General features: G+C 51.0%; 1 protein-coding gene across 2 annotated transcripts; it reads left to right on the forward strand.

Moving 5' to 3' along the window:
- LOC117963443 (serine/threonine-protein kinase pim-3-like) lies at nucleotides 1–9528 on the forward strand. Of its 2 annotated transcripts, none has more exons than XM_059000088.1 (6): nucleotides 1–704; nucleotides 5074–5174; nucleotides 5421–5471; nucleotides 6260–6629; nucleotides 6871–7050; nucleotides 7237–9528. In XM_059000088.1, the coding sequence occupies exons 1-6, from the start codon at nucleotides 539–541 to the stop codon at nucleotides 7374–7376; spliced, it is 1008 nt and encodes a 335-aa protein (XP_058856071.1). In that variant the 5' UTR covers nucleotides 1–538; the 3' UTR covers nucleotides 7377–9528. The 2 variants fall into 2 exon arrangements, with proteins under 2 accessions (XP_058856071.1, XP_058856072.1); XM_059000089.1 differs by lacking the exon at nucleotides 1–704 and adding an exon at nucleotides 2565–3704.
- Nucleotides 9529–14220: the final 4692 nt, after the last annotated feature.

Genomic DNA, 14220 nt, shown 5'->3' on the forward strand with positions numbered 1-14220 from the left:
CTTTACTAGCGAAGCGGAGTGGATCAGGTCGGGGGTGTTTCTGAAAAGGGGCAGGGACAACTTTCTGAAAAAATAAAGTGCCAGTCATTCAGTCAGTGGAGCAGATCGTGACTCGCCTATTAGCTTCCACTAAACTACAGTTTCTGCTGCGACTGGCGCTTTCTGGAAGGACATGAATACAGAAGTGTTGATCATAATGCAGGCTAATAATAATACTAATAGCGGGGTAGCGCCTTGACCACCCGGCGGCAGCGCGGATAATAATATTGTACTTAATAATACTGAGCAATTGTCACCAACGCTGCTGTTGTGATGTAATAATAATAATAATAATAATAATAATAATAATAATAATAATAATAATAATAATAATAATAATAATAATAATATGACGAGGAGGGTAGAGATGGGCAGACTCTGCGCATGCGCTGATTAGACAGGTGGACGCGTCCCGTGCCAGTGCTCCACTCAGCTCCTGCATTTCAAACTGGATGTTTACCGACCTGCCCCGGGACTTCACCACAGCACACGCACATGAATGATACACTGCTGGGCTGTGCAGCAGTGCGAGCAGCACAGAGCTCTCCACTATAGCTCGATAGATTTTACACACCCGATATTAACAACCGCAATGTCATCCGAGCAAGTCATCCGGCACCAGAACACTCACAACTACTTTCCGAGCTTCCCGAAGCAAGAGCCCGGTAAGCGAGCTGCTATTATTATTATTATTATTATTATTATTATCGTTATCATTATTGATTCTCTTTAAATACAAGGAGCATATCTGTAACAAACACAAGCGTGCCGTGTTATGTGTGCGTCGCATTCCCGGAGCCTAGTATAGCACGCGTTGATTCATGAAGTCTCTTTCGGTATTTGTAAAGGTAGCTGCGTTGAGTTCGTAACAGTTCTGGGAGGAGTGTTTGTCCGTTTACCATGGAGCGCACCATGCTGTTATAAGCGGGTTTGTGTTGTACAGGGTATTGTTATCGATGCTTGCTTCATTTTGGTCACACAGACTGATGTATTAAAGCGGGAGGTATTCTTTCTATTATTTACTCGGGTGTGAATGAAGGGGTGATTCTGTTAAGCGGGTTTTGACGTACTGTGAAGAGCCGCTCTGTGCAGCTGCGCATACAGGTGCGCTTGAGAAGTCTAGCCGCAGGGTGTTATAATGCATGTGCAGCTGTCATGAGGGCTCTGCGCGACCTGAACCGACCCGAACCCGACTAACCAGCCCGACCCCCCTTTCTCTACTGGCTCAAGTGGCACTATGGAAAAACGTTGTGTACTGACCGAGAGGGTTCCCCTTCCCTAGTGGGAGCAGCGGAGCTTGCTGTGCATGCTCTGCATGCCTCTGCTGATATGATACTTGCATTGGAAACCCTGTAACTTGCTTCAGAGCCTGAATAATCTACTGCACTGCGCAGCCTCTGCAGAGCCAGGAGTACAACAACGAGGAATAACTGCTCACGAGACAGCCAGGCCCCTGCGGAACACGACCCGCTCATTTAAAGATCTGCATTATAAAACAGCGTGGAGCTTTCTGGAAATCCCTCTGTGAGTGTTCCAGAACTGGAAATGATGTAAGATAAGAACACTCCGAGAAGGCGACATTTATTTAACGCAGTGAAGTTGAATGAATGTCGCCTCCTGGTGGATCGTCCTTGAACTGCATGCAGAACACACGATTCTCCCCGCTGTGATAGGCATGCATGTGCTGGTGTGAGTGACGATGGACATTTTGGGGGGGTGTAGTCAAGTGCTTTTGTTATCTGACAAAGGGGGGTGGGGGGACGGATGACGACAATAAAGATATAGATTTTTATTTTGTTTTATTCGTTTTTTTTGTTTTTTTTTAATTCAGCCAGCATATAGCTTATATAATAATGCTAACGATTGGCGCGTGCTATGTTTTAATGAGACTGTTAAACTTGTTTTAATGATTCAATCACACTCGTGTTTTTGCTGTAACACAGAGCTAAGCATCTTGGGGGTAAATAAATGTGTAACTGGAATTAAATACTACACTTGTGAGCTACTTGCTAATAGAAGGCGGATGCAGCGTCAGCTCGGCCGTGCACTTCCCCCCTCGGTAAAGACAGAGTTCTTTAAGGTGTAGAGCTGGAATGGAAACGCTTAACGGACACCTTATATTTTATCGATAAAGAATAACCAAAAAAAAAAATGAAAACACAATAATTGTAGCGCGTATTTTGATCGCATAATCGAGATCTATGGAGTGTTACTGAGCTCCGTAGCTGTGTTACTGACAGTAATCCGTGCACGCATCGTTTGGGGGAGGGAGGGAGGGAGGGAGCGCATGGATTTGTTTTTAAAGAGATACAGATGCTGTGAACCAGCGTGACCCGCTGTTTATTTGTGCTACGCAGTTTCTGATTACACGAGCTATAGTACTAGCTATGGGAAGCAGTGTGGAGTGGTTGTCAGGGCTCTGGACTCTTGACCGGAAGGGCGTGGGTTCAATCCCAGGTGGGGGGGACACTGCTGCTGTACCCTTGAGCAAGGTACTTTACCTAGATTGCTCCAGTAAAAACCCAACTGTATAAATGGGTAATTGTATGTAAAAATAATGTGATATCTTGTAACAATTGTAAGTCTGCTAAGAAATAAATAATAATAATTACAGCGGTGCAAAGAGGGCACTTCACAGGGAGCACCATGCTGGTTTCACACAGTCCACAGCAACTCCACGCTGCAGCTTCTCCTGTTGCTGTGGCGACCGAGCGGCGCTCTGATTGGTCACCCTGGTCGTTACTGAAACTCCTTTTAGTTGTTGTTTAGTGTCCATCCAATCGCCGCCTCTCCCTCTTCCCACGCCCCACCCCCCCTTTGTCTATCCACGCGGTGATTGGCCAGTCTGTCAATACAAAATCAAAAATCGCGCGCTGCCGCCTGGGCGTTCCGAGACCGTTGGGCGTGTCCTGCCTTTGCCAGCGCCGCGCTGTGATTGGCCGGGAGGTGTTTTTTTTTATTTTTATGAATGGATACAGTTTGTGCAGCCGAGATTGTGACGTCACCTGGCTGGTGACTGCATTTAGTTGTAGTAGAGAGAGAGAGAGAAAAAAAAAGAGGAGGAAAAGCAGCGTGGTCTGAGGAACCGGCTTAACCGGCGTGTGGAGCGAAACCGCTGCGGGCTGGGAATCTCGTTGAACCGGGTTCCCTTCTCTCCCTCCCGCGCACCCGGCTTAGGGGCACATGTTTTAAACTCGTGAGGAAGAAGAGGGCGCAGCTGGTCCACGATTTAAACATCCAGTCTGTGTGAAAGCAAGGGAATACACCAGCACACGGGCTGGGAGGGACGGGTCGATGCGAGGCACGCTAAGGATGCGCTTCTGAAAGCTGCGCACCCTCGCCGGTTTCTGCGGGGCGAGCGGTAGGAAGTCGGAAGATCATTGTTTTGTTAGTTTGTTTTTTTTAAAAAATATTTGTTGTTATTCCTCCCTTGCCCCCATCGTTTGAAATAACAAACAACTCAACAGCAACACAACATCCCAGTAACACAGAAACAGCGCAAGAACCGGACAAGCCAACCCTTAGCGTTTCAAACATTTCTCATTTGATTACTGTTTGTGTGGAAATGCTGCTGTCCTCTAACCCGACGACGCCGAACACGGGCACGTTTCTCAGGAACATTACAACCCCAGCGAGCGCTTCACAATCCGGATTGCCAGCAACAGGTAAACCGGCTCCTTGCGTGTATTATTAGAGTGTTGTGGGGTTTTTGCAGTACATTCCTTATAATCGCTGTCGTGGTTTTGCACTATTTACGCAGGAGCAGCGTGTCTGATTCAGAGCTGGATGGGTAACCCATGCTGACAATGTATTTGATTTATTCCTTATAATCGCTGTCGTGGTTTTGCACTATTTACACAGGAGCAGCGTGTCTGATTCAGAGCTGGATGGGTAACCCATGCTGACAATGTATTTGATTTATTCCTTATAATTGCTGTCGTGGTTTTGCACTATTTGCACAGGAGCAGCGTGTCTGATTCAGAGCTGGATGGGTAACCCATGCTGACAATGTATTTGATTTATTCCTTATAATCGCGGTCGTGGTTTTGCACTATTGCACAGGAGCAGCGTGTCTGATTCAGAGCTGGATGGGTAACCCATGCTGACAATGTATTTGATTTATTCCTGGTCATTGTTGTCTAGGGTCGCTAAGGGTTGTTTGTTACAGGCAGCGCTATGCGCACTGTATAGCGAGGAGGTTTGGGGGATCCGGGAGTTGTTGCTATCGCCAAATGGAAGTCTACATACGTTAAACGGAGTCGTTTTCACGCTTCAGTATTTTTTTCTTCTCTTCACAATTTTAGAGCTGTAGAATTCAAACGCTCTCCCCACGTGTCTTTGTTTAGGTATCTGTGCAGCGGGACAAAGACCACAAACAAAGGTCGGCGCTGCCAACCGCCACGGATATTCCGGAACACAAACGCGTTTGAAATTCCTAGCATGCTGTTTAAATATGAACATATGAAGTACAGTAAATGGAAAACTGAAAATATGTACAGTATTTAAAAACAGATTTTATTAAAAAACTGCAAAATATAAAGTGATCAGACGATTCCAAAACTGAATTTCTTTTACCAAGAAAGCAACAATATGTTTGGAGGAAGAGAGGAGAAGAATTGGAGAAAGGCTCCTCATGCCCAGTGTTAAACACGGTGGAGGCTGTGTGATGGGCTTGTTTTTCTAACTCAGCCACTGGCGACCTTTGCACTGTAGAAGGATCAGTGAATGGCGTGGACGGGTCATGCAATGATGATTACTTGTGAACGAGCGGATGGATTGTTTTTATGTGCAATGGAATGAAATGTACCCAGTAGCACATTGCTATAACATTGTAACCCCACCTGTCAGTGTTAACAGCTGAGTCTGCTCCTGGGTCTGTTCCTAGCCAGGCTCAGCTGGAAACACTGTAGCACCACCTGCAGCAGTTCAATGGGCTGGGAAGCACTTTTTAGATCTCATGCCACAAGCCCCAGTTGTTTCTGTTGTCCGTGATCCTGATTGTCTGTCTGTGTCTCCTCTGTTTCCCCTGCGCAGTCAAGGAGCCCCTTGAGAAGGTGTACCAGGTGGGGCCGGTGGTTGGCAGAGGGGGGTTCGGGACGGTCTACGCAGGGGTCCGCATCAGCGACGGGCTGCCGGTGAGTCCAGCACACACCTGGAGTTTGTGTGGCTCTCTCTCTCTCTCTCTCTCTCTCTCTCTCTCGGACAAGACGGGCGTGCACCTCAGCCAATGGGAGTGTCTGTTAGGATTACCCATGACCAGTGCTTGGGCTAGAAGAGGCATTGAGAAAGCCGAAACGTTTGTCATTGAATTCACTCACTTGTTTTGGTGTATTTCTGATGGGACTGGAGTCATGTTTTCTGTCTTTGTTTCTCCACTCCAGGTGGCGATCAAGTACGTGACCAGGGACCGGCTTGGAGAGCTGTGCACCATGGTGAGGCCCGGGGGATTATGGGATGTTGTACCTCTGAGCCAATGAGCAGGCTCTGTTAGGTTGCGTATCCAATCAATAATATCTGAATGCAGGAATGGGAAATCATACTCCAATGGCATAGCGGTTTGATCAATTGTGCCACTTTGGTTCCCCTTTGGCAAACATCCATACAAAACATCAGATCAATCCAACAAGAGGTTCAGAAGTTCTAAACCTCACAAACGTTCATAAAAAATTCAAAAATAATAAGAAAATGTTTTGAAGTATGTGCGCTTGCTCCGGTGTTGTGAATACGGGGATGTTAGCAAGACTCTCTCTCTCTCCCCCTGGATTCCCCCTCTCTCTCCTCTCCCCTGGTTTGACTCTCTCTTCTCCCCCTGGTTTCCCCCTCTCTCTCCTCTCCCCTGGTTTGATTCTCTCCTGTCCCCCTGGTTTCCCCCTCTCTCTCCTCTCCCCTGGTTTGACTCTCTCTCTCCCCCTGGTTTCCCCCTCTCTCTCCTCTCCCCTGGTTTGATTCTCTCCTGTCCCCCTGGTTTCCCCCTCTCTCTCCTCTCCCCTGGTTTGACTCTCTCTCTCCCCCTGGTTTCCCCCTCTCTCTCCTCTCCCCTGGTTTGATTCTCTCCTCTCCCCCTGGTTTCCCCCTCTCTCTCCTCTCCCCTGGTTTGACTCTCTCTTCTCCCCCTGGTTTCCCCCTCTCTCTCCTCTCCCCTGGTTTGATTCTCTCCTCTCCCCCTGGTTTCCCTCTCTCTCCTCTCCCCTGGTTTACTTCTCTCTCTCCTCTCCCCCAGGAGGGCCGGCTCGTGCCTCTGGAGATCGTGCTCCTGCGGAAGGTGTCGGTGGGGGTGGGTTCGCGGGGGGTGGTCCGGATGCTGGAGTGGCGCGAGTGTCCCGACGGGTTCCTGATGGTTCTGGAGCGGCCCGAGTCCTGCCAGGACCTGTTCGACTTCATCTCGGAGCGCGGGACACTGCCTGAGGACACGGCCCGCACCTTCTTCAGCCAGCTGAGCCGCGCGGTGCAGCACTGCCACGCCCGCGGCGTCCTGCACAGAGACATCAAGGATGAGAACGTGCTGGTGGACCTGCAGAGCGGCTCCCTGCAGCTACTGGACTTCGGGTCGGGAGCCCTGCTCCGAGATGGGCTCTACCACGACTTCGATGGTGAGGAGAGGGGATAGGGATAAGGATGGGGATGAGAACGTGCTGGTGGACCTGCAGAGATTAGCTATACCAATACCATGACTTTGACGGTTTGGGGCAGGGGAGGAGGGTGTTAGTAGCCTAGAAAAAGATAACATGCATATATATATATATCTATATCTATATCTATATATAATATATATATATAATGTGTCTTTCTCGTGCTGTCATGTTTTGACCGTGTCTCTGTCTCCCCCCGCAGGCACTCGTGTGTACAGCCCCCCCGAGTGGATCCGTTCGGGTCAGTACCACGGCAAGCCGGCTGCAGTGTGGTCCCTGGGGATCCTGCTGTACGACATGGTGTGTGGGGACATCCCCTTCGAGCACGACGACGAGATCACGCTGGGGCAGATCCACTACCGCCAGTGCCAGCCCTCCGCAGGTAAACACAGCGCCACCCAACCCCAGGGAGGAGCTACTGCAGCACAGCCACAGCCGGCTGTGGGCTAGGGAGGCACCTCCGCCAGCGAGACAGTGAATAGTGAAGGTTTTATGTTGACGAATCTTTCGCACGTGATTTTGCAGCTGGTTCTGTATTCCTAACCTGTCGTCTCGTTTCTCTCCGCAGCGTGCTGTCGCCTGATCGAATGGTGCCTGTCGCAGGACCCCAAAGACAGACCCACACTGGAGCAAATCCTCGCACACGAGTGGCTCCACCCTGAAACCTCAGGCAGCCAATCGGACAGCAAGCTGGGGTCGGGGGCGTAGACAGGAGGGAGGGTGGGCGGGGCTCTTTACTGTGGCCAATGAGACAGAAGCATATCTCACTACTGCAAGGGAAGTACGGAGAACAAGGGCATGAAAGAGAGCGAGAGAGGGGGAATAGGTGCCATGCAAGACAAGAGCGCCATCAGGTGGAGGGATGACCGAGAGACCGAGGACGAGGGGGGTGTGCGTGTTTGGATTTGGGGGTCAATGGGACCTTCATGCTTGTTCAGGATTTTCTTCGGGATGGACAGAGGGATCTGGGATGGACTCGGAGATTCTTTCCCAGGTTTTTTTTTTTTTTTTTTTTGGGTGAATTCCTTGGAAAATAAAAAGATGTTTTCCTGTGTCGGAACGCTGCCTGTTCTGTGTGAGGAGGCTGCTGGAATGCAGCTAGCAGAGAGGAGGGACTGAAGCAGGTCCAGGGGCACAGGACGACAGAGGACTCCTGATGCATCGCTGTTTGAGCCGTTCCAGGTTTTACTGAGAGCCTTGTGGGTGTGTCTGGACCCTATAAAACGTGTATCGCGAGCAAGCCTTGTTTCTGAAGCAGATTATCACTGTGGAGAGAGGTCCAGCCTGCAGCAATATAAACTACAGGGGCAGAAGCAGAAACGGCCTTGATTCGATCAACATACTGAGGCTTTCTATCATTGATTCATTGATTTATTGATGTATTTATTTATTTATTTATTTGTACATTTTTAGAGCCTTGTGCAGCACCATGGACTCCCCCTGGGTTAGGTGGCTGATGCGCTCCTGCAGGATTCCTCAGTGCTGTAAAATGCTCTAAAACCCATCTGTGTCTTTTCAGAGTCTCGGATGATCAAATCAACCAGCAAGGCTGACCCGGTTGATAGTTCCTCTCCTTTCCGTTTTCCGTAGAATGTTTTCCATTTCTTTTAGTATTTCCAGCGCTTGAGTGTTAAGTAGTTCTGGATCGTTTTCTCTTCCTTCAATAGCGCCCCCAGCAGTATAAAGTAACTGATCTTCTGGAGCTGAGTTTCGAACCCGAGCCAGGCAGGACCGTGTCCAGATCCTCTTGTAGAGCTGGGCGGTCCTGACCCACAGAGCTGTGCAACATTGTGTGCGGTGTGCCGGGACGCTGCGGAGAGACTGTAAATACAGAGTTTCATTTTATATCAAGCGTTTGTTTTCTTTGTGTTTTTTTTCTCAGCACAAGCGTATTTGAAGGGGAAACGTTCCTCGTTGCTGTTTTATGTTACTTGAATTGCTTTAGGGTTGAATTGAGATTGTGTGCTGACTCTTGTTTTTATTTTGTTCTTATTAATAATATTATTAGCAGTTTCCTCCATACAGTCTTCCCATTGAGAGTAGTGGGAGATCGCCGGTGCCACTCTGTGACAGTGTCAGTGTGCTGGGAGGGGCTGTTTCCGGTACACTGGAACACTGCACCTTAAACATTCACTTTTACAAAACGGGAGAGAAACTCTTCTGAGAAAGTAAGTCAAGTAAGCACACGTCAGGAGAGAAACACACCCGACTGAAGTCCACCTCAACCTCATGTGGTGTTGTTTTTGCTGTTACATTGGACAAAGATTTCTAGTTTGTCATTGAAAGCAGGTTTCATGTTCGTATTTCTAAAGTTCCATTGCTGGTGTATTTTCTTCTGTGTGTGGGGGGGGGTGCTGCAGTTCTAGCTGCCTCTTTCATTCTAGTACTGTACCAAAAGAGACCATTGTCCTCAATTACCTACTCCATTCTGGGGGAACCATTATTTTGAAATCTCTGTTCCAGGAGGGACATTTCTGTAACCCTCCTTCAGTGGAACTGATTTACTGTAAGTTTGTAGAAGGGGGGAAACCTTTCATGTAACACCTCTGTTCTCCGTTTCCTGTTCACACTGCATCGTGTCTTCAGTGACCGTGTGATTAAAAGTGTTAGTTTATTTAAAAGGGAAAAATGAAAATCTTACTGAAACTAATTTCTGAAAGAAAGCCGTTTCACTAAGTGTTTTATTTTTGTCTTTTAATTGTTACCTGTTCTGTTTAACCTGTTTTGTTTATTTTGGCATTATTGTTTGTAAATGTTGAAACAATTTTATGTTTAAAACAACAACAGCAAAAAAAAACAAACAACAACTTGGCTTTATTTTTAATATTATTCTTTAATAAAACCAATTCATTAAATCAAACTTGATTTCAGTTGAATGTAGTGTTTTGTATTTTCTCTGTTTCAGCATTGTTGAATTGAAGTCCATGAATTTTGCATTCCCGTTTCTTTCAGTGTTGCCTCATCTCCCATGCGGTGTAACTGGTGTCATGCTTGTAAGCCGCAGCTCTCCTGAGGACGCTGCTGTCGTCTTTGTGCAGCTGTTACTGGCTGTGTGACGGTTACCTGCAGCAGGCCCCTCGCTGTGCCAGTGTGTTAGGACAGCCCACTTAACACAAGACCACAGTCCCACTAACAAACAGTTTGCGCTTTTCATGCACAAAATATTGAAAATAACGGGAAAGTACTTTGGGACACATATTTGTCGTTGAACATTTATTCAATTATTTTCCATTGTGTTTATAGGGGGGGCATCCTCCCATGAGATTACCATGCAGGTGTCTCTCATAGGAAGACTTGAAGTTGATTTTTCATTTTTTTAATTCATTTATTTATTGTTTAATTCGCCTCCATGTATGAAAGGGTTAAAGGTGGTAGAGATCAGTAAATGAATCTCTAACCTGGTGAGTGTTTCGATCCCCGGTTCTTATTGTGTTGCTGGTGAGCAGTGAGGCGTGTTCAACATGTTCCAGCCTTGTTTATCAGGTCTGTCTCACTCCTGAATCTCACAGCGCGGCCCCTCTCCCTCTCCCTGCCCCTGAGTCAGCATCTCCACCAGCCAAGAGAAAAACAATCATTAACCACAATCCTCCCGGGATCAGCGGGGCGCCCCTGATCAAAGTTCACCATGGTCAGCGTGCATGCTTTTCCCATGGTCATCCTGGTCAGTATGCTGTCACACACACACACACAGAGCTCTCCACTCTGCACTCAAGAGCATTTCACACTCCCCTGCCCACTCCGTCACACTCGATTCAATTCATGATCGAGCGGAGCGCAGGCAAGCAGCAAAACAAGAGCCTGTTTGTTTATGCAGCTCAGCAAGAGCACGCAAACTACACGAGCCTGAGCCGCTGCCTGTGAGAGCTGGGGACCGATCAAACTACACGAGCCTGAGCCGCTGCCTGTGAGAGCTGGGGACCGATCAAACTACACGAGCCTGAGCCACTGTGAGAGCTGGGGACTGATCAAACTACACGAGCCTGAGCCACTGTGAGAGCTGGGGACCGATCAAACTACACGAGCCTGAGCCGCTGCCTGTGAGAGCTGGGGACCGATCAAACTACAAGAGCCTGAGCCGCTGTGAGAGCTGGGGACCGATCAAACTACACGAGCCTGAGCCACTGTGAGAGCTGGGGACCGATCAAACTACACGAGCCTGAGCCACTGCCTGTGAGAGCTGGGGACCGATCAAACTACACGAGCCTGAGCCGCTGCCTGTGAGAGCTGGGGACCGATCAAACTACAAGAGCCTGAGCCGCTGTGAGAGCTGGGGACCGATCAAACTACACGAGCCTGAGCCACTGTGAGAGCTGGGGACCGATCAAACTACAAGAGCCTGAGCCGCTGTGAGAGCTGGGGACCGATCAAACTACAAGAGCCTGAGCCGCTGTGAGAGCTGGGGACCGATCAAACTACACGAGCCTGAGCCATTGTGAGAGCTGGGGACCGATCAAACTACACGAGCCTGAGCCGCTGTGAGAGCTGGGGACCGATCAAACTACACGAGCCTGAGCCGCTGTGAGAGCTGGGGACCGATCAAACTACACAAGCCTGAGCCGCTGCCTGTGAGAGCTGGGGACCGATCAAACTACACGAGCCTGAGCCCCTGTGAGAGCTGGGGACCGATCAAACTACACGAGCCTGAGCCGCTGCCTGTGAGAGCTGGGGACCGATCAAACTACACGAGCCTGAGCCGCTGTGAGAGCTGGGGACCGATCAAACTACACGAGCCTGAGCCACTGTGAGAGCTGGGGACCGATCAAACTACACGAGCCTGAGCCCCTGTGAGAGCTGGGGACCGATCAAACTACACGAGCCTGAGCCGCTGTGAGAGCTGGGGACCGATCAGACTACACGAGCCTGAGCCGCTGTGAGAGCTGGGGACCGATCAGACTACACGAGCCTGAGCCGCTGTGAGAGCTGGGGACCGATCAAACTACACGAGCCTGAGCCACTGTGAGAGCTGGGGACAGATCAAACTACACGAGCCTGAGCCACTGTGAGAGCTGGGGACCGATCAAACTACACGAGCCTGAGCCACTGTGAGAGCTGGGGACCGATCAAACTACACGAGCCTGAGCCGCTGTGAGAGCTGGGGACCGATCAAACTACACGAGCCTGAGCCGCTGTGAGAGCTGGGGACCGATCAAACTACACGAGCCTGAGCCCCTGTGAGAGCTGGGGACCGATCAAACTACACGAGCCTGAGCCGCTGTGAGAGCTGGGGACCGATCAAACTACACGAGCCTGAGCCGCTGTGAGAGCTGGGGACCGATCAAACTACACGAGCCTGAGCCACTGTGAGAGCTGGGGACCGATCAAACTACACGAGCCTGAGCCACTGTGAGAGCTGGGGACCGATCAAACTACACGAGCCTGAGCCGCTGTGAGAGCTGGGGACCGATCAAACTACACGAGCCTGAGCCGCTGCCTGTGAGAGCTGGGGACCGATCAAACTACACGAGCCTGAGCCCCTGTGAGAGCTGGGGACCGATCAAACTACACGAGCCTGAGCCGCTGCCTGTGAGAGCTGGGGACCGATCAAACTACACGAGCCTGAGCCGCTGTGAGAGCTGGGGACCGATCAAACTACACGAGCCTGAGCCGCTGTGAGAGCTGGGGACCGATCAAACTACACGAGCCTGAGCCGCTGTGAGAGCTGGGGACCGATCAAACTACACGAGCCTGAGCCGCTGTGAGAGCTGGGGACCGATCAAACTACACGAGCCTGAGCCCCTGTGAGAGCTGGGGACCGATCAAACTACACGAGCCTGAGCCGCTGCCTGTGAGAGCTGGGGACCGATCAAACTACACGAGCCTGAGCCGCTGTGAGAGCTGGGGACCGATCAAACTACACAAGCCTGAGCCGCTGTGAGAGCTGGGGACCGATCAAACTACACGAGCCTGAGCCGCTGTGAGAGCTGGGGACCGATCAAACTACACGAGCCTGAGCCGCTGTGAGAGCTGGGGACCGATCAAACTACACGAGCCTGAGCCGCTGCCTGTGAGAGCTGGGGACCGATCAAACTACACGAGCCTGAGCTGCTGTGAGAGCTGGGGACCGATCAAACTACACGAGCCTGAGCTGCTGTGAGAGCTGGGGACCGATCAAACTACACGAGCCTGAGCCCCTGTGAGATCTGGGGACCGATCAAACTACACGAGCCTGAGCCACTGTGAGAGCTGGGGACAGATCAAACTACACGAGCCTGAGCCGCTATGAGAGCTGGGGACTGATCAAACTACACGAGCCTGAGCCGCTGTGAGAGCTGGGGACCGATCAAACTACACGAGCCTGAGCCGCTGTGAGATCTGGGGACCGATCAAACTACACGAGCCTGAGCCGCTGTGAGAGCTGGGGACCGATCAAACTACACGAGCCTGAGCCGCTGTGAGATCTGGGGACCGATCAAACTACACGAGCCTGAGCCGCTGTGAGAGCTGGGGACCGATCAAACTACACGAGCCTGAGCCATTGTGAGAGCTGGGGACCGATCAAACTACACGAGCCTGAGCCACTGTGAGAGCTGGGGACCGATCAAACTACACGAGCCTGAGCCACTGTGAGAGCTGGGGACCGATCAGACTACACGAGCCTGAGCCACTGTGAGAGCTGGGAACCGATCAAACTACACGAGCCTGAGCCACTGTGAGAGCTGGGGACCGATCAAACTACAAGAGCCTGAGCCGCTGTGAGAGCTGGGGACCGATCAAACTACACGAGCCTGAGCCGCTGCCTGTGAGAGCTGGGGACCGATCAAACTACACGAGCCTGAGCCGCTGTGAGAGCTGGGGACCGATCAAACTACACGAGCCTGAGCCGCTGTGAGAGCTGGGGACCGATCAAACTACACGAGCCTGAGCCGCTGTGAGAGCTGGGGACCGATCAAACTACACGAGCCTGAGCCGCTGCCTGTGAGAGCTGGGGACCGATCAAACTACACGAGCCTGAGCTGCTGTGAGAGCTGGGGACCGATCAAACTACACGAGCCTGAGCTGCTGTGAGAGCTGGGGACCGATCAAACTACACGAGCCTGAGCCCCTGTGAGATCTGGGGACCGATCAAACTACACGAGCCTGAGCCACTGTGAGAGCTGGGGACAGATCAAACTACACGAGCCTGAGCCGCTATGAGAGCTGGGGACTGATCAAACTACACGAGCCTGAGCCGCTGTGAGAGCTGGGGACCGATCAAACTACACGAGCCTGAGCCGCTGTGAGATCTGGGGACCGATCAAACTACACGAGCCTGAGCCGCTGTGAGAGCTGGGGACCGATCAAACTACACGAGCCTGAGCCGCTGTGAGATCTGGGGACCGATCAAACTACACGAGCCTGAGCCGCTGCCTGTGAGAGCTGGGGACCGATCAAACTACACGAGCCTGAGCCCCTGCCTGTGAGAGCTGGGGACCGATCAAACTACACGAGCCTGAGCCGCTGCCTGTGAGAGCTGGGGACCGATCAAACTACACGAGCCTGAGCCCCTGCCTGTGAGAGCTGGGGACCGATCAAACTACACGAGCCTGAGCCGCTGCCTGTGAGAGCTGGGGAC

This window comes from Acipenser ruthenus, chromosome 25, assembly GCF_902713425.1.
Source record: "Acipenser ruthenus chromosome 25, fAciRut3.2 maternal haplotype, whole genome shotgun sequence".
Lineage (NCBI taxonomy): Eukaryota > Metazoa > Chordata > Actinopteri > Acipenseriformes > Acipenseridae > Acipenser > Acipenser ruthenus.

Excerpts from the sequence above, each read along its gene's own strand:
- LOC117963443 (XM_059000088.1), top strand. The coding sequence starts at position 539 with ATGATACACTGCTGGGCTGTGCAGCAGTGCGAGCAGCACAGAGCTCTC. Across the intron at positions 5,175-5,420 it reads GCATCAGCGACGGGCTGCCG|GTGGCGATCAAGTACGTGAC; the intron begins GTGAGTCCAGCA and ends TCTCCACTCCAG. Across the intron at positions 5,472-6,259 it reads TTGGAGAGCTGTGCACCATG|GAGGGCCGGCTCGTGCCTCT; the intron begins GTGAGGCCCGGG and ends CCTCTCCCCCAG.